Below are 21070 nucleotides of genomic sequence, written 5' to 3' on the forward strand. Positions count from 1 at the left end.
AGCCACAGATCGGACGCGCTTGTTTTGGCGTGCGTCAGGGGAGGACGCATTTATCTCATAGTTAAAATGTTTTAGAGGCTTCAGGGACTTTCTGCATGTTGGCAGAGGAGACGTTTAATTTGATAGAAGATAGTTTATAGGATAGGAAACAGAGTGTAGACTTCATAAAGAGACAGAGAAATGGGAGGGGTGAAAAAAAGAACAAGAGAGCAGAGGTGGAAAGAGGACTGAAATATTTTAATCAAGTCAGAGTGAGAGCATTTGTCTGGAAAATAAGTCAAAAAGTACCTCATTAAACGAATACTCAAGTACCAAGCTACCTGTGCAACAGAATAACCGAGGTGATACATAGTACATGCGGTGCAGTCTAACCTCCCAAAATTTACAATTTAAGCTTTGATGTGGTAACACCATTAATGAAATGGGTAATTACTGGCAAGTTTGCGGATGGCTTCTTTTTACTTCATATCAAATACAGAGCAGTATGAGTTTTGGGAGGTTGAGGTCAGACTGCTCCACTGCCTTGTCTTATTGTGCTCTGTACTCCTTAATAAAGTAATCAGGAGTAAGATAAAGTGCAAACACCAAATAGAAGAAATTTTGAATTACTTTTAACAGTTACACTAATCCATTCATCTACAGTAACAAGAGTAAAATTACCAAGTAACTTCCTATCCCTGGGAAAGCGTGAGAAAACAGAAGGCATTATACAGGAGAAAGAGATAAAATGGAGCAGGTGGCAGAGACATAATAGGGACTATTTTTGCAAACAAAAGCTACAGAAACAAAGATGTGACGGAAATCACCAGGTAGATTTGTAGAGAATGAGAACATTCATTAACAGACACTTGGGTGATGATGAAGAGAGGGAGAAAGAGGAAAGACAACTAGAGAAAGAAATACTTCAAATACTTGAAGTGACTCACTTCCTTTTCTTTGGCTTCAAATGGTCTGATATGGTCAATAACTCTATGGCGCAGAGGATCCAGTCTGTAAATGTGTTACCATGTTCTCAGCTAAATATGTTGCTGCCAATAATAGAGCAATAATTGGCTTACTATCAGTTCTAAAAGTGGGTAAAACATTACTCCTCCATTCTCAGTAACAGTGTTTGCCTCACTGGTCTCAGTTTACAACATAGTGCAGGGACTGTATGCTGCTTTGGACTTAATTAATAGGTCATATAGCTTAATTAATAGGTTAAAATATCTTGCACAGATGGAAGCACTGACTTTGATCTTAATTCGTTCATATGCATGTGCATCTTTTGCAAATCTAACCTGTGGAGTACCTCAAAGTAAAATCCTAATGACTCCTGTACACTTCACAAAAATTGGCTGACATTGTTTTAGATGTTGGATCTTCAACCTAACAAGGACATCTACTTTCAGACTTCCAAGCTGATGAACTAAAATGTAAGATATTTTTGACAGCCTACCACCTAGCATCAAACTGGCTGCTAGAAATCTAGTATATGTGTGTGTGTTTTCGCTGAATCTTAACAAGCACATTCAGTCTTGCGTCTACCAATTAAGAAATATCTCTTAGGTAATTTCTCTCCACTACTGACTTGGTGGAAGTCATCCATGACTTCATTTCATCTATACTTAATGATTAGTTTCAAGGCAATAAATGGCTTGGCTCCAGCCCACTGTGTTTTTCATTTGTTATCTCCTTATTTGCAGATGCGTAGTCTTAGACTGCAGCCAAAACTCTTGACTTTTTCAAAGGGCAGATTAAAGACTAGAGGTGAGCGAGCCTTTGCAGCCACGGTGACCCCTCGCCTGCCTCCTCCAGTTCTCTAACACAGCGTACATGTCGACACGGAGCAGCTGATGGATGTGGCCTGATTCATCTAAATCTCTTGCCATGCTGTAACGTGTTATCTCTATCTCTGTAATGATGCAAGACAAAGCAACGTATTGCCATCTTTGATCTTATAATTTTCTTGATTAAAAACAAAGCTTTGATGTTTAGAAGTGTTTTGGTTCTTAACTCTCACCACGTTCTAATTAGATTCATTAACAAAGTAACGGGCTGTAAGGCATTCCGACAGCATGGGGTGAAACAAACACACACACACACACACACACACACACACACACACACACACACACACACAGATTCACAGGTGCACACACTCAAACAGCCACAAACACCAAAAAGGCACACGCACACACAGGCACACACACTTGTGCATGGATAAACAGGCGGGATGGGGTTTGTAGATGTCAATAAGCTGTGATGTCTCAAGTTTTTTGTTTCTGTGCACTGTTCTGTTCCTTGTGTGTGTGTGTGTGTGTGTGTGTGTGTGTGTGCATGTGATACTGACTGCATACTAATTGTGCAGGTGCAAAGAAGGGTCCTAGGAACAGGGGGGAGAAAGACAGACACAGAGAGAGAGAGAGAGAGAGAGAGGGAGAGAGGACGACAAGCCCTGCTCAGGCTACTGAGGGTTCCTACAGCGATTTCACAAACTTCCTCCTCGCCTCGTTAATCTGTTTTTACTTGATGGAGAAAAAAAAAAAAAAAAAAACACAGAGGAAAATGCCCCAGCAGCAGGTCAGAGTGCCAACACCATACTTCACTGCTCATCAGTTCAGTGTGTTTGTGTGTGTGTGTGTGTGTCTGTGCTTGTGCATGTGTGTTTGCAGGGCTGAGTGTGTACCTGTAACTGTAAACTTTAATACATTCCCACATGCCAAAATATTTTTTTTCCTCCTACCACTGTGAGAAAAAGGCAATATAACTCAAACAGTCATAGCTCTAAAGTGTAATACAATGTAGCGTGTATAAAAACACCCGTGCAGAGTAAAATAGGGCTTCAGCTCTACTAACTATGGAAATAATAAAATAAAGTCAGATAATTATTTGTATTGTGATCTCAAGCAAGTTGACAAAACACGTTAAAAAATCCATTAAGAATAGAACGTACTAGAATGATCTTTATTGTCATTATACTCGGATGAATGAAATTTCACATGGCTTGTTCCAATGTAGTTGAAAAGAAAAGGTAATTGAAGCGGTACTAGAAAAACACCAGTAATCATTATAGCAGCAGCTTAATAATTAAGAGAACAGCGGTATGAGCATCTTAATGTTGAACAAAAGATGACACTTTCCAATGCTGTTTGGTTTAAATAGTGGGCAGCTTAAAAAGAAGTGATAACACTTATTGCATGTACAAAAAATACAGCAGGAACTAGTTTACTTAAATTTACATCTATTAATGTTTACACAATGTATACAGTTACAAAGTAGCTAAAAACTGTGTCTGAGGTAGCAGAGTTTGTGGGTGTGTGCATGTGCAAGTGTGTTTGTTGCAGTCACACGTGTGTGTATGTGCTCACAGTTGGTGTATTCTGTTCTGTGGCTGGGCAGGCAGGGGTGTGATGGAGGCCACAGCTCTGAGAGAGAAGCTGCTCCTCAGTCTGTTGGTGCAGGATCTTATTGTCTTAAAGTGTTTGCCGGGCAGCAGTGGTTTGAACAGGGAATGGCCGGGTGTGTGTGTGTGTGTGTGCTTTTACACAGTGACTCCAAGGAATTTAAGGTTTTCCACATTTTCCACTGCTTCTCCATGTATGAGGAGGGGTGAGGGTGGAGGTGTGTGGAACCTCTCCTTTGTTCTCCTGAAGTCAGTGCCCATCGTCTTTGTCTCTGAGGTGTTAAGGATCAGATTGTTGTATTTAGGCCACATTCAGATTGGACCAGACACTCCTTCATTTTAATGGGCATGGCGCATTGTGGCTGCAGCAGTGTCTGCTGTAGAGCGTTATGCAAAAAACACACGGCGGCATCTGACAATAAAGTTGAGCCAGAATCAACTTTTGTCGCAACACAAATTGCCGTCACAATGCGGTGGCCAATCCCGTAGCTGGCGGACAAACCGAGTGGACAAACTTTAACTCAAGGAGTAACATTGATTGCTCAGTGAAATATGCTGTGCATCTTCCAGTTTAACAGCCTTCAAAATCACTGGTCATCTCATGAGCTTGGAGGTTCTGTCTGTAGAGTTCAATTCTGAGATACTGAGCGTAAGAGCACGGACATCCCAGTTGGCAAATTTAATGTACTGACATACATATTCATAGCTCAAAAAAGCCTGCACCCAAATGGTACTCTGAATACGAAATTCTGAATCTTGTAATTCTGTAATGTTAGTCTTGGTTTGGTTCTATGAGGTTCAGTTTAAAATAAGGAATAGTTTCAATGACACACTAGATTGATATGATTGACTGACCCAAACCTGGAAAAACAAGCTGTGAACAGCGTCATCATCACAACCATCTGACATTAGACGCCTCACCAAAGAGAAGCAGCTCTAACCATCACATTAAGGTCACTGTGATGTTTGACCCATCAATTAAGTTCTTCTTATTAATCATAAAATATTAATAAAACTGTTATGATAGGAGAAGGCTCTCTGCCCCTGCATTATGGGGTAAAACAACCCTACATAAAACACTTAAAAGGAATCAGTGGATGTAGGAGCTGAATACATCAAGAAGACAAAAACAAGAATACAAAAACAAGAATAAAAAATCTCTCTATATATGCAACAGACAGCCTATTGTACCGGTAAGGTCAATTGTTAGCCACATGGAATGAAGAGGTTTACATATGGATGACAAGTAGATGTTAAATCAGACCATAAGCACCTTGACAAAACTGTGTCCATTCCACAGTGCAGTGCCTGGAAAAGACTACAAGACATACTAATGAGACTTCAAGGATGTCAGGTTAAACTTTGATCATGCCTTGGGAGCCATTTACTACTGGCTGACACTGGGCTGGGCAAACAGCACAGGACAGGAGACCAGAGGCCCTGCTGATAAGGAGGCTGAGTGAATCAACATGTTGCATTACCTGCCAGTGTCTAGTGAGAGACTGCAAGCTATTAAGACGGCCACAGCACCTGAACCAGACCAACAACAGCTGCACAGACAAAAATTAAGAGCTGCAGGAAAACTGGCATCATGGCTTAATCTCGTGTTACGATTCCATTCTCCGTGACACCTGCTATACTGTTGCCTTCAAGCACCTTTCATAAGCTCCTGCGTTCTATCTGGCAGTCGTAAATATGACTGCACCTTCAAATGCTTTCCACATAATTGGAATTCTGTGCTCCAAACCGAGGATTTGTATTCCTGAAGTTAAAACTGACCAATTCCGCATCAAAGGTGATCAGCATGACCGACCTCCCTTAAATCCATGCAGATCTCGCAGATGATGTATTTTGATCTCAAAATGTTGAATTTCGCTGAAAGGTGACAAGTTTGCATCCCTGAAAACGATTTACATCTTTATCGATGGTGGTACACTGACCAGCAGGCGTTTATAATTGACAACTGGCATTTTACAAAATTCCAACGGGAGGATTTGACATCCTTCCTCTAGTTTCTTTCTTTTTTCTTTCTTGTCCACAAGCTGGCCATCTGGAGTGACAAGAGTTATCCTGGTGGGCAAGCTGACCTTTGGTTAGGTAGTGTGTCCAGCAACACTGATACCAAACAAACACACACACACACACACACACACACACACACACAAAAAAACAAGAACGAATCCCATTGTGCGGTTGTTCTGCTGTAGACTGATAAGCCGATTCTATAAAAATAGGTGTGTGTGAGGGGACATAAGTTCAACACAGACCTGAAAATGACACTGTGTTGTACTAAAAATTGGGACTGAGTTGACCTGACTAATGAACATGGAAAAGCAACAAATCTAAATGCAGCAGTGGGGCTGAAAACTAAGTAAAAACAGTCCGTTGGGGCAGATGTGACCAAGCGCCATAAATTAACACATTAATCTGCTCACAAAGGAACTAAAAGTGCAGCACACATCCGTTATATTAGCATCAGCGTGCAGCAGCATAATGTTTCCATAATGTTGCTGGGGTTCTGACTATTATGCTGCCTTCAGGAGCTGCTGGAAAAATCTGACTTATAAGTTCAGCATGCATGAATGAGGGTGGTAAAAAAAAAATAACAGGGAAAGGATTTTCTAAAATATGCTGAAATTGTTGAGATGTGATGTTTACAGGCAGAGAGCAGCATGGAAAGTTTTTTTTTTTTGCTTTTAAACAAAATATACCAAATATATCAACTCATATGGGATACACCAACTACACTTAATTTACACAAAAAGTTATATTTCAAACACTACCTACATGTGTTCATGTTGTGAGAAATGTGGCAGAGAAACCGTTTTCCCCCCTCAGTTTTGACAATGCAGACAAGTTAGATAAAGTCAGATAAAACCTTGTACTCCCAAGTTCATTATTTGTTAAAATTTTAAATCATTCTGCGCAGTGATGAACAGATCTACTGTACCAAAAAGACACTCTCACAAAAGCCCTTGCTGTGTAGTCGCCTTCCTTTTTCATTACAGGAATCAACATAAGTAATTCAGCCTTGTCCATGGCTAGAGGCTTGTCTGTCAAAACCACACACACTCATTAAGCTGCATTAGTGAGCTTTTAAAACCACACTGGTACAATAGTTTGCTTTTATTCAATAAAGCTGGATAATTAATTCAAAGCTGGTAGACCGTACTCTGTGTGAGTACTACATGGAATTAGAAGAAGAAGAAGAAAAAAAAGCTCTGCAGCATGCCACACAGGCACAAAAACATACAATATTAAACACAAAAGCACAGAATATACATAAAAAAAGATGTGTGCATACATGCATGAATGTGTATGTGCATTCACAAATACACACACTCATATAGACAGATACACACACATTCGTTTTAGCTGGAAGCTATGATACATATTCACAAATGCAGTATTATATGGCTGGCTGATATCTTTCTCTCGCCTCTAACCCTTTTCCTAAAAATAGAGAGGAGCTTTATTCTGCTCTCTGTTTAAGACAAAACCTTGACAATTTGGATTTTGTCTATCATTGTGAGGAAAATAAATCTGTATTGACATTTTGGGCGAATTAAAAATTTAAGGCTAGGACTGAGCATCCCTCACTAACGCTCATGGGTACCCAAATCCAAGCTCATTAGCTTCAAGCAAATGGTGCCCATTGTTTTCAATTAGGAGAGCTAACAATGCTAAGAAGCAGTTTTAATTTCTCTGTCAAAGTGCACTTTCTGTTTCAGTGGAGACTGTGGGGTTGTCACAGAGACAGCTGAGTGGATCTTCTGTTTCATGTCTGATGATTTGAAGGTATGAGAAACTAGAGCTGCATCACAGAAAATCCCTAAAAAACAGTCTGTGTATTAAACCACAGCGTGTTTTGCCATTGACTAAAATGCAGGACAGAGGCAAGAAGAGAGGGAGAGGGAGAGCAAAAGGAAAAGGGAGAGAAAGACAGACAGAGAATAAAAGATTAAAAGATAAAAGATTAAATGAAAGATTAAAAAAATATATAGCACAAAGCAACATGAAACATGTCATCCCTCACAGCCTGAGCCAATCAGTCATTTTGAAAATGTCAAACTGTAACAGTGAGCTGACAAGTTTAGTCAAAATTCATCTGAGATATCATTCCTAACAGATCAGTATTGCCTCTGATTTCAAGAAAACAGATAGAGGGGTGGGTAAACAAACAAATAAACAAACAAATAAATAAAAATGGCAGCGAAATTGAGAGCCATTCACATTAACAGAGAGGAAATTATCTATGGTAGCAGAAGACAGCAATAGATCATAATGGAGAAAGACTGTGACAGAGAGGGGAAATAAGAGAAACCATCATCTGCGCGTGAAAGATGAGAAAAGATAGAGAGACAGAATGACAGGATGATAGAGAGAGGAGCGGAGAGATAATAGCGGAGGTTTATAGGCCGATTTCACATCTGACCTCACCGACACCCCTGTCTACCCTGCCAATCACGGGGGAGAAAACCTCGGGTGACCCTTTGGCCTCATAAAACGAGGATGAAGTGCAGGAGCTATAGCCGTGACCTCGGTGTGCACGTGTGTGTACGTAAGGCAGGAGTATAATGTACCGTCATTGGTTTGGTGCGTTAAGGGTGTGTTTACAGTGACCTTGGTTTGTTAGGAAAGCTTTGCATCATTGAAAACACCACCACTGTTCACTAAAGACTGGATGCAGAGGTGAAAACACAAGCAAGTGCCTTGTCAAATGAAGGGACGTTTAATACAGTTATTTTCATTCTTTGGCAGAAATTCTTCACACCAAAGAGCCTCATTAGAATAATCAAAACTGAATTAAGCAAGTAAACATCAATCATGTAATCACGAACCAGCACCATCTCTCTCTCTTGCTCTGTGTGTGTGTGTGAGTGTGTGTAACATTCACCTCTTGTGACTGAACCAACATTTGACAAGAAAGGGGAGGCAAAGTTCTGTCATGCCTTGGAGCAGAGCTATGATTTTGCAAGTGTTATGCTGCGTCCCTGTTGTTGATTGGTTTATTTTGAAATGTTTTGGACTCACACCAAATGCTCTTTTTTTTTTATATAATCCATCAGAAAGTAGAGCGGGAGACAAAAAATAGCACAAGGCGCCACTGATAATGAATTCTGCTCTTTTTTTTTTTTGCACGATAGCCTTACTTCATATTTTTCAATAGCACTAAGTCCATTTAAGCTGTAGGTTTTATTAACGTTACTCATTCATTTGCCAAATGAAAAAAAAACACACCTTCTTTGTCTTAGCAGAAAGCACTCGTCACCACTGCCATCCAATGTTTCAGGTTTTTTTTTTTTTTTTTTTTATAGCTAGAATGTGTTTTATTAAGACAAATGTCTCTCCATTTCCAGAGGATTGCTACATTTGCAACAACTGAATGGCTGCACTCCCACATTGAGCCAGTGACTTCACAGGGTCTGTGTGTGTCTCTCTGGTGTGTGTGTGGTGTCTGATGAGGTGTGCAATATCAGCTCCCATGGTTTATTGGTGTTTTATTGGTATTTTACAACTTCTAGAGATAAATGTATAGCCAGGCAGACACATTTTGAGAGAAAGATTTTTTTTTTGTCCAATAGTTTTTTTTGACCAACTCACCATTTGACAGGCTTCATCTCCTTGTGTTCAGTATTTATTTGAGTCACTATGGCATCGCCACAGTACCACAGTGTGGAAAAAACTGGACACAGAGTCGAACTCAGCTGGCACACAAAGTTAAGTTATATATATGTAGCTTATATATCTCTATCTATTCCTTTAAAGGGAGATCTCCAGCTTTCTTGTGCATACTGTAAGCTACACACTGACAAATCACTGGCACATTTGAGATTGTAAGCAGTAGCACCCAAGTGCATAGATTGAGAATGATGTAGTCTGTAACATTTAGGTGAAATTACCCACAGATGGGATCAATCTTGCCAAAGCACAGTGTTTAAATTATAATTAAAACTGCATTAGTGCTGTCATTGTCACAATGAACATCTCTTCCTCCCTCCTCTTTTGCTACTATAGCGATACCTCAGTGGTCATATTTTGACACTGAGTAATAGTGTGCATGTGTGTGTATGTGAGTACCTGTATTCTTCCTGAGTAAACACAGGGATGACAGACGGCTGCAGGACCGTTATCTCCACTAGAGTCGTGTTCTCCTTTACCGGCTCACCATCGTCATAGGCAACCACCACCAGCTGTCAATCATACACACAGAAATAAAGACGGAGTCAAAGCACATTTAATAGGTACCAATATGCACGCTTGCAGGGCAGCTGCTGCTACCAGTGTCGCTTTATGTCTGCTGACATCAAAAAATTATCACTTCACAGCATTTCACAATTTGCTGACAGCATAGAGAGCCAAACATGTATAAATCGACCTTGCTAATGCCTTGACAGGCCAATATTGAGTCAAAATAGATATTTAGATGTTTATCTCCACACCATTTAAAAATATGGGGTTTGGATGGGAATCTGTGAGTAGAGGATGAGTGTGTATCCCACTGGTGTGCTTATTTTTCATGCTCAGCCCTTCTTCTCCCTGTAATTGGTTGGCAACCACTGTTAGCTGCCCCCAAAGGCATCCTAATGAGAAGTGAACTTATCAACACGTTGAAATATTACATTTCTTATCCTTAGTTTATCCTGAAAATGCTTACTGAGCACCCTCATTTCACCACTGCTCTGCCTCATACTCATACAGTTACACACAATGAGGCCTGGGAGCTGCCACATACAGCCTTCAGCCATGTTCACACTTGGTATTAACACATGACTCAGATGATCCGATCACAAGTGGACAGCCAAGACAGGTCAACCTTCACACCTGAGATTATTAGGCAAATGCACCTCCAAGTGGTGGCCTCAAATCCGTGAGAACTATTTTGTTACTTCTCTCCTTTCTTTTCTCCCTCAAACTCAAACTTCCTCCGCACTTTTATATTCTATGCCTCCACTGTTTTTCCTGTAGTTCCCACCCGTCCTTTCCCCTATCTACGGCTCATTCACAAAGCACTGTGCCCAAGCACTTTGACGAAGACACTCCCATCCTCTAGAGTTCATTCAAATCTGAACTTCACGCCAGCACTCCACTCCGCTGGCCAGGCGGTCTTGTGATGTTGTCAGTGCTGCATTGGGACGCATTATCATTCAAAATACAAATGCTACATGGTCCAATGCATCTCTGACAGACTCTGAAGGAGGCTTGAGTGCTGAGATCACTATGTGTCCCCAGAATGCATTAAACGCTGTTCACACCTGCACTGAGCACTGTCCACGTGTGATCGGATCACCCAAGACGGGTGTTTAAAAACAAGTGTGAATGGCGTCTTCTACAGCTACCATAGGCTTAATGCCTTGCTCAGAGGCACAGTGACAATAGATGTTGAGGGAGGAAGCAGTATTTTTCATTCACATCCTCAATTTAAATTTTCACAGCTGCACCAAGGATTCAAACTTGTCACTTTGCAGATACAGTGCTTCTCTAGTCTTTTGCCCCCCTAGGATCTCTAAATTTTTAATGTGTGTGCTGAACTGCTCCAAGAACTGGTAATTAAAATCATTTAACAACAGGCAATTATAATGCGGTAAAACAAAACAAGGCAATCACTTGTTATATATCAATGAGATTCCATTTGTCCTTGTACAAATGAAATCTTACATGGACATTATCTCACTCATAATCCCAAAGCCGTAAACAGTCTTGGACTGTTTCGTTTTGTTTGAGTTACTGGGAGCAAATGAGGTAGAATTTGTCCCTCGAGTGATGACAGGATGATGCTGAATCCTTGCTGTGTTAATTAAAGCTCAATGAAAAGATGAAATTAGCATGGCCCAAAGTCCCATCGAGGGATACTGTTGGGAAAAGACAGTTTTCAGACTAATAAGTTGTTGTAGCATACTTAATATAGTGGAAAGGGATTCATACGCGTGCTCTGTGCAACGACACCTTCATGTACACAAGTGCTACAGCAAATTAAAGTCATGATCATATTAATCAATTATGACTTGATTCATGTGATGTCCTGCCAAACCTCCATCCATTATAAAAATAAACATAAAAAAGGGATACATCAGATAGTGTCACAGATCTTCTCCTGTTTTGCAGTCACTACTGGCCCTCAGTTGCAGGGTGACCTTGAGTAAACAGCTTGAAGAGATCAATTTCATAGATTAGGAAAAGCAAATAGTGTTGCTGCATATTTACATCATGATGTCGGCCCACTGGCATATGGTTATATTAAATGTGTTAAATAAATTACCGTCTGATGGAATTCCATTGTAGGTGTTGCATCACTGCACTTATGCAGTTATATTGCATGTGCAAAGTAAAATGAATCTTGTCATTTTTTTTCTTTTTTTGATTGTTTTTTTCCCCTCCATAAAGATTTCATAATGAAATCATTACAGGAGTTACTGTTAAAACAGAAAAAAAAATATGAAAAAAGAAATGAAAAGAAATAGGCTGTAGTACAATCAATGACCATATTTAATCTAAACATAACTGAGTCATGGATTTTTGGCACAGAATGCCTCATAAAGTTTAGAGTCATAAATGCTTTATGGATTACAGATATTTTCAGACATGATTTGCTTGGATTTTGGTATAAATCAGCCCTCATGTTATTCTATTGCTGCAATTTTGTACGCATGTGTTTCAAACTCTATCAACCAGGAACTTACCAACTATGACAAAAATTTTGGCACAATGTGGGACTTTCACAAAAGAAAAATGAATCGCTAGCTACATCTTTTAGTACTGCCAGATTGATTTGTGTGTGTGTGTGTGTGTGTGTGTGTGTGTGTGTGTACTCACATTGAACTTGAGGTTGGGCTCTTCATTGAGATTGACCCTGGTAATCACGTGTCCCGTCTCTTCGTCGACATCAAATATACTTGCAGAATATGGATAAGCCTCCTGGTTCACTTTATAGCGCACCAGACCTGCTGGGGTGCCCTGAGAAGAGAACAGACACAAACTTCAACTTTAGAATGACATTTCACTTACATTTATTAAACATCTCACAATGTGTTTGCAATTTACATTTTTGGTGTGTGCTGTGTATGCAATCTATGAAAAATCCCATGGATTTTTCATAGATTTTTCATGATTATTTTTCAGCAGATGCAGACAGTAGTGTAGTGACAGACTATGAAATGTCCCATCCAGTGTAATATGGATCCACAGTGTCAGACAGTGCGGTCCTGTACCCCGACTAGTCTGAATAAATGAGGCTCCAATTTCTTTTACTCTTGATTTTTGGCACTCTAAATTATCATGAAATAACTTCTCAAAATGCTCATAATGAGTGTTCATCAGCTGGTGCGGCTAGGTTAATTTGTTTCAAAATGTCAAGAAGTACACAAAATTATTTTTTTCCCCCCACAAAATCTGGGGAAGTGGGTAATACTGGCTCTTGAAATACCTCTCAGTATGTTTTAATGAGCCTGGGTCTCGAAGCAAAAGGCTAAATTCACTCTGTTTGGATCCCAGGCTGAATAGGTTTAGCAACTCTTATCTTAAGTAATTATAAATGCATGTAAGGTCATATTTCCATAAAAACACCAGTGGATGATTCGATGATAGGGTTGCAGTATCACTATCTAATTGGAGTGTCAAAAGACTTTTTCAAAACAAATTGCAAAAAACTATAGAAACTGAGCGTTAGATAACAAGGTAAACAGTCATTTATTTTCTTTTTTGGATGAAGTGGGAGTTGGATTTTATAAAATTACTGGAGTTCTGCGCAGTATTTCAGAGTTGTCTCTTCCAATGGAGTCTTTCCTCGAAAAATGCCTCTTGTTGAGTCATCAAAACCCTCAATGTGGCAAACTCTTATAACGATTTGTGCTGTAGAGGTACATTTTAGTTATGAGGGGTAGAGATGACACATACACTCAAACATTCGTATATATATAAATATATAGATATACACTATATTACCAAAAGTATTCGCTCACCCATTCAAATGATCAGAATCAGGTGTCCTAATCACTTGGCCTGGCCACAGGTGTATAAAATCAAGCACTCAGGCATGCAGACTGTGAAACAAGACATTTGTGAAAGAATGGGCCGCTCTCAGGAGCTCAGTGAATTCCAGCGTGGAACTGTCATAGGATGCCACCTGTGCAACAAATCCAGTCGTGAAATTTCCTCACTCCTAAATATTCCACAGTCAACTGTCAGCTCTATTATAACAAAATGGAAGCGTTTGGGAACAACAGCAACTCAGCCACGAAGTGGTAGGCCACGTAAAGTGACGGAGAGGGGTCAGCGGATGCTGAAGCGCATAGTGCAAAGAGGTCGCCGACTTTCTGCACAGTCAATTGCTACAGAGCTACAAACTTCATGTGACCTTCAGATTAGCCCAAGTACAGTACGCAGAGAGCTTCATGGAATGGGTTTCCATGGCCGAGCAGCTGCAGCCAAGCCACACATCACCAAGTGCAATGCAAAGCGTCGGATGCAATGGTGTAAAGCACGCCGCCACTGGCCTCTAGAGCAGTGGAGACGCGTTCTCTGGAGTGATGAATCACGCTTTTCCAGCTGGCAATCTGATGGACGAGTCTGGGTTTGGAGGTTGCCAGGAGAACGGTACATTTCAGACTGCATTGTGCCGACTGTGAAATTTGGTGGAGGAGGAATTATGGTGTGGGGTTGTTTTCAGGAGCTGGGCTTGGCCCCTTAGTTCCAGTGAAAGGAACTTTGAATGCTTCAGGATACCAAAACATTTTGGACAATTCCTTGCTCCCAACCTTGTGGGAACAGTTTGGAGCGGGCCCCTTCCTCTTCCAACATGACTGTGCACCAGTGCACAAAGCAAGGTCCATAAAGACATGGATGACAGAGTCTGGTGTGGATGAACTTGACTGGCCTGCACAGAGTCCTGACCTGAACCCGATAGAACACCTTTGGGATGAATTAGAGCGGAGACTGAGAGCCAGGCCTTCTCGACCAACATCAGTGTGTGACCTCACCAATGAGCTTTTGGAAGAATGGTCAAAAATTCCTATAAACACTCTCCTCAACCTTGTGGACAGTCTTCCCAGAAGAGTTGAAGCTGTAATAGCTGCAAAAGGTGGACCGACATCATATTGAACTCTATGGGTTAGGAATGGGATGGCACTTCAGTTCATAGTATGAGTAAAGGCAGGTGAGCGAATACTTTTAGTAATATAGTGTATATCTCCATGGTCATTAAGGTGCTGTTAAGTATCTTGTTGAAGCACTAGGGTTGTCTTTATAGCACGTAGCCTGGACAAGTATGGATGATGTTACACTTTTTCAACCAACAGAGCATAGCTTGATGCTAAAACCTCAAGTGTGAATCAATGCAGCTGATCTAGGAAGAAAGCCAGCACATTAGAGGCTTTTAGGGAGGCTTAAGGGGTAACATCACCAGTGTGGTCGGTTTAAGACGGAGATGGGAGCGTGACGACTCTCGAGGAGCATACAACAACTTAGAGTGTATGAATTAAGGTTACTGAAATGGCATTTGGGTGCACTAATACAAGGCATTTTTCTGTCTCCTGACTTTTTCATAAACATTTAGTGTGGAGATTAACTATGTAGTAAAATAGCAATGTTAACAGCAGTTTATGTTGTGTTTTGAATTTTTTTTTTTTTTTTTTTTTTTTTTATTGCGGAACCCCTACAGGCCAAGTGTGTATCCAAACAAAAGGCTGTGTGACTCAGCAAATCCACACAAGCCCTTTCCACGGTGCACTTAGACCCTGGTAATGGGTGTTTTCAAACCTTTTTCAATCTGGGGTTGACTGCTTCGGGCTAGCTAATGATTCACAATGGCACGCTCTTAAGTGAGCTAACCCCTCACTTCACAGCAAGCGGTATCAACTGCATCACATAGATGTTCAGTGTTAAAGGCACTGTGGAGGGAGAAGTTAGTACAAGGCTGGGATCTGAAAAGCCAAAACAGCTCCACGGGAAGGAGAGAGTAAACACACACAAAACACCAACACCCTGGAGACGCCCGTAATTGCCTTGCATCATCCTACACAGTCTGAGAGAGAGCCAGAGACGGTTTGACAGAATAAAGTAGAACAGACGACAAGAGGTTGGAAATGCTCACCGCGGGGTCGGAGTCACTCGCCATCACTGTGGTAACTTTGGTTCCCTTGACAGCATTAGGAGCAACCATGCCTCGATACACCGACTGGCTGAATACCGGGGCGAAGTCATTCATGTCCTGAAGATACACACACACACACACACACACACAGGTACACTGTCATAGTATACATTAGCACTGACATTTTCCTCTAAGTGTCAGGAATTTTTAGCCTTGCAAGTCAGCTAATCTCTCAGGTTTTTAGCTTCACCCCTGAGCTTGTCGCCAGGGAAAGACTTCTAGAAAATAATTTTTAAAAGACCTCTCATGAGTCTAGGTACCTGCGCACTCTAAGTTTCTTCTTAGAAGGTGTAAAAAGAAGAAGTATGCACCGATCCACCTTTTTTCAGCTCCGATCTGATTCCGCTACCTAAGCTTTGGGTAATACTGAGTACCGATCCAATACCAGAGCTCTTTGATACAATGCTTTATAATTGTAAAAGTACAATTTACAATTGTAAAACATTCTTTTTACAACTCCTGTGTGGACAGCTGATATCCACAAATTCAGGCATTCTTGGATTTGATTTGTCCTTGGTTCTTCCTTGTATTTTCTCATCTTGTACAAATCCTCTAACATGCTAAGAGTAAATGATTTGAAGTTGAATTTCAAATCTGCTGTTAAAACTAAGCAGTACCCTAAAACATTAACACACTGCCCCTCTCCCCCTTTCTTACTGTTTATAATTCAACATTCATTCAATCACATAACATACTGTACATCACAAATATGGTAGTTTTAGACAGTTTAAACAAACAGTTGGCTGATGATCTTAACAGATTTCACTGCTGATTTGATTGCCATGTTTACAGTGCACAATCTTCTGAGATCAGTAGTAACTTGCAGTGATAGATTGTCGTCTTGAATGTGTTTCCAAAATATTTCAACAGACTAAATGCTACTTTTGTTGTCTTTATTTTGTTGCTTGTGTGCTTTCTTTTGCATTGTGCCTGTATTATTTGTAATTTGCTCACAGGGTACCTCTTGCACTCCTGTTTGGACGTAAAGGAGTCTCTTCTCTCTGTGGTCCAATCAAGATTTCTTCCATTTTATTTTTCCCGTTACACCTGTTTTTTGGAGGGGAGCTTTTTCTCGCCATCTAAAAGGATTAAGTCATGGGGTGTCATCCTGTTTTGTTTGTTGTGAACCTGTGGGCCTGTAAAGCCCTTTGAGAAGGTAAACAGTGATTTGGGGCTCTGAATAATCTTGAACTTGAAAGGTGTAGGATCAGATAACATATCTGGGAGAGTGTTAAATAGAAAAGGAAAGCAAGCAAGTTTCATCTTGGACTTCATGTTCATAAAACACAGAGCACCTAGGCTTGGGAAGCTGCTGTTGTTGCTGTTGCTGAAAGAGCACTGCAAGCGTACAGGCCAGTAGCTTTAACATCTTCGGTAATGAAATCCCTTGAGGAACTGGTCAAAAATATAAAGTCTGGATAAAGTGGAGGATCTATTAGAGCTATTACATTCTGCTTACAGAACAGGAAGGAGGGTAGAGGACGATGCACTAACATTAACACATCTAATGTGTGAACATGTGCAAAGACACAAGACACATGCTCTTTATTAAATTCACATTTGCATTTGATCTTATCCAGCTACATTTGTTTGCTGAGAAGCCACTCATCATTTTGCATTAGACCTAAACATTAAAGGCTGGATAGCAGACGGAGCGCAGTGTGTTCGGATCAAGGGTACCCTTTCTGAGCAGCTTTCTTCACCCACTGGCTCTTTCCACTGTCCTCTCTCCTCTACTTTCTATATACCAATGACTGCTGTAGCAATCGCGAAAAAAGGCATTTAATAAAGTTTGCAGATCATTCGTTGACATGACATTCAAGGACATGGTAATAGATTGTAGAAGGTCACCTCCTGCTCTGAGTCACACTGTTATTAAGCACGCAGACACTGAATTAGTGAACAGCTACAGATATGTGGGAACTGAAGACAGTACATTAACTTGCGAGGCCAATAATCATGCCATTTGTAAAGCATATCTATCTATCTATCTATCTATCTATCTATCTTGTATAATTATCTAGTTTACCACTGACATGACTAATAAGAGCAGGTTAGGTAGTCTTGTGAAAGTGGCCAGCAGAATCACTGAGGTTTGCCAGGACCAGCTGACAGGCATGTGGGAAAGAAAGCTAAAATCACGCTTGGCTGCGCTGGCCATCCTTTGCATGAGGACTTTGAGTCATTGCTCTGTGGATCGAGCTGCAGGATGCTAATTGTGACGACCAAGAGGTTCAGGAACTCATTCATTCCTGTGGCTATAAATGCACAGAATTCCCAAAGAGGAAAGTCAGGAAAAGCTGATTCTTGTTTAAGGCACTGCTAAAAACTTTGATTTAGTTGTGCAGCGTAACACCTAACTCGTGGCATACTGTCTAACCATAAAACACTCATAACCCGAACCCCTCCCGAAGATATATTAAAATAAATAAATAAAATCCATTTTTCTTTGTTGACTGACACATTTTGTTACTTTGGAGGATTTTGCTCCCTTTTCTATTCTTATGAGTACATTAAAACACAAACCAACTAGCAAACAAACACACATACTAACCATAATCTTGACAGTGACAGAAGCCAGACCAGGAGGCATGGTTCCCCCTGTATCCAAGGCCTCTACAGTGAATGTGTATGAAGGCTCGAGGTCATTCAGGGTTTCATAGTCGAAAACTTTTACCGCCGTCAGCTCTCCTGTTACCGGGTCGACATGAAACAGCTGGCTGATCTCCTGATCTGGCCCCTCAGCTCTGATCTGGTATGTTAGGTTGGAGTCCAGGTCAGCGTCCATCGCCTGGAGAGAGAGACGATATGGAGATTGAGAAGAGACCCGGGAAAGAAAGTAATATTATCACCTTGTGAATTTTATGGCATGTTGAATGTTTTTATGCTCACCAGAGGGACAAGTATCTACATGTGCGGATGTTGCAAACAGACTGTAGTATTTTGATTAGGCCCACGCTGAGCTGCTATGTCTGAAATGCCTGTGGTAGTAACCTTTATAGGCCAGCTGGTGGTCTGTACCTTACTGCCCCTGCTGAAACTACTAACCGTGTAGTTGCAGAGCAATATTTCCTCTTCCATTTCTCTACAAACTCAAATTGCTTGTGAAAGCATTTTGCTTGCTCAGAGAACACTACACCAAGTTCCCTGGTTTCCTAAAAAAAAGTATTTCATGCCATTTTACAACACCAAATAGTTTGAAGTTGTTTTTGTAGATGGCTTGTTGGATGTCTTTATTAGAAATGGGCTTAATCATTTGTTAAGGATGTGATGTTACAACAGCAGGCCTTGCTAAGTGCATCATAGCAGTGACATTAGCTGCTTGATTGCAGTGGTGGGCTTTTATTGGTAATTTTACAGTAGATTTCATTGTTAGTTTCATTTTCCAAGACACTCACAGCTTACAGAGGATAGCTTTCACCTATTCAACAAGAGCCCCTGAAAATGTCAGTTTTATTCAAATGTTTACCATCTGGGGAAAAAACAAACCCATCATAACATTTTCTTAAAAACTGATTGACAGTTCAACACTAAAATAAACTTTTATGGGACAGTAGAATTCTTTGTTTAGATATTTAGATACTGAATCCTGGACTTCAGGCAATGATTTCCTTCCAACCTTTCCATCCATCAGCAGGCAGCTCACCTGTAGCTGCAGTATGACCGTATCTTTGGGGTTGTTTTCCGGCAGGCTGACAATGTAAGACTGTTGGGTGAATACTGGGCTGTTGTCGTCTACATCCAGGACAGTAACGGGCAGTGTTAACCGGGAGCGCCGCGGATCCACTGCACCATCCCAAGCCTCAACGATTAGGTCGTAATGGCCTGTCACCTTTAGGATGACAATGGTTAAACATTAACACAACAGCCACAAAAATATCTCTTGTCCAGTTGCTTGTTCTTATTGCTGTCTTTGTGTGTCTTGTATTCAAGAAGTATGAGATTTTTATTTAATGTAAGCATATCAAATACTAGTTCAAGGACTTGTGCATGTCAAATCAGTGATATGAATGAGCCAAATGTAAAATAAATGACAACCTTGATCTCTAATTACATAAATCAGACCTAAAACTACCTAAAAAACCTCTGGCCTGCTATAATTTTTATGATGTATCAGATAGCATCAAAGAAGAACTTTCATGGGTGAATTCAAATTACTTCTCACCTTGGAGAGACAGACAGAGGTTAGGTCTCATTACTACTACAACTACAAGTAAAGATGACCCCTTAGTCAATTTCATTACAACTGATTCAGGCTTTGGCTGAATAACAATTAAGCCAATTTGCTGCTGACCTTATTATAAGCAATTTATGATGCAAAAGCACAAAAGTTAGTTAGTTAAGCCTGAACAATATTCAGTGTCTCTTTTATATTTATGAAGCAACAGCGAGCCACTGTAGCCTGATAAGTTGCCACTACTTCTGGAGACACTAATAATAATAATAATAATAATAACGATATTGATAATGATAACGATAATAATACTAATACTACTACTAATAATAATAATAATAAAAAATCAGCCTAACATTTATGTGAATTATAAATATCAGTGCTATAATCGTAATGAAGTCTTTACCCCTTAATCTTGCCATGACTTGCTGCCCGACATGCTGCCCGAAGTTTTAAAACTAGAGTGAAGATAATATCTTATGAAACTCGACCTAAGGAATCGACTGATGCCAACTATGCCATGCTGGGTTGTCAGCAAAGGGGCTAAATATTGCTCAAACATGATGCTAATTTTAGGTGAGGGAAAAACTGGCATGGTCATTTTCAAAGGGGTCCCTTGACCTCTGACCTCAAGATATCTTAATGAAAATTGGCCCAATGTGTGCCCACGGGTCTCCCCTTTGCAGACATGCCCACTTTATGCTAATCCCATGCAGTTTGAGGCAAAAACCATGCAGATGTTTGCATGCAGTACAAATGCCTATTTTTAGCCTAACTTTAGATGATGTATACACCCCCGATTTGGCATCTACTGCTGACCTTTCATTCGCCCTGAAAAATGTACATTGACTTCATTGGCTGATCTAAACACCTACTAATGGGTGGCAGCAATGTGATCTGTTAAAAAAACAAAGAAATACTCAGCGGTTAGCATGAGCAGCAATAGCCCCCCATCAGTGAAATCCCCCATCAGGAAAATTGCAGATTACCATGTAAAAAACAAAACAAAAACAAAAACAGAACATTTATAGTGCTACAGTCAGGCAGCCCGGCAATCTGCTGACCTCTCGGTCCAGAGGCACCAAGGTTCTGATGGCTCCACTGGCGTTGATGGAGAACAGGTTCTGGTGGTTGATGAGTCGATAGTGGACCTGACCGCTTGACCCCAGGTCTGGGTCTGTAGCCTACACACACACACGCACGCGCACGCACACACAGCCAACAAAAAGAAAGAGTAAAAGTTCAATTAAGACTTTTTGAAATGCAGGCAAGTAATTCATCAGTTTGCCTACAAGCCATAATCATTCATTTAAAATTGAACTTCCTCTTAGATCAAGGTGTTTGTGTCTTAAAATTCTTAACT

General features: G+C 40.6%; 1 protein-coding gene across 6 annotated transcripts in view; it reads right to left on the bottom strand.

Moving 5' to 3' along the window:
- LOC115378093 (protocadherin-15-like) overlaps positions 1-21070 on the bottom strand; it is a 290200-nt gene that overhangs the window by 53580 nt on the left and 215550 nt on the right. For all 6 annotated transcript variants that reach the window (XM_030078231.1, XM_030078233.1, XM_030078234.1 and 3 more), the window contains 6 exons: positions 20772-20891; positions 19180-19365; positions 18088-18324; positions 15474-15590; positions 12200-12340; positions 9467-9579 (listed from right to left, as the gene is read on the bottom strand). In XM_030078231.1, coding sequence (XP_029934091.1) covers positions 9467-9579; positions 12200-12340; positions 15474-15590; positions 18088-18324; positions 19180-19365; positions 20772-20891 — 914 coding nt within the window. The remainder of the gene's footprint in view (positions 1-9466; positions 9580-12199; positions 12341-15473; positions 15591-18087; positions 18325-19179; positions 19366-20771; positions 20892-21070) is intronic.

The sequence above is a fragment of the Myripristis murdjan genome, chromosome 19 (genome assembly GCF_902150065.1).
Source record: "Myripristis murdjan chromosome 19, fMyrMur1.1, whole genome shotgun sequence".
In the NCBI taxonomy this organism is placed as follows: domain Eukaryota; kingdom Metazoa; phylum Chordata; class Actinopteri; order Holocentriformes; family Holocentridae; genus Myripristis; species Myripristis murdjan.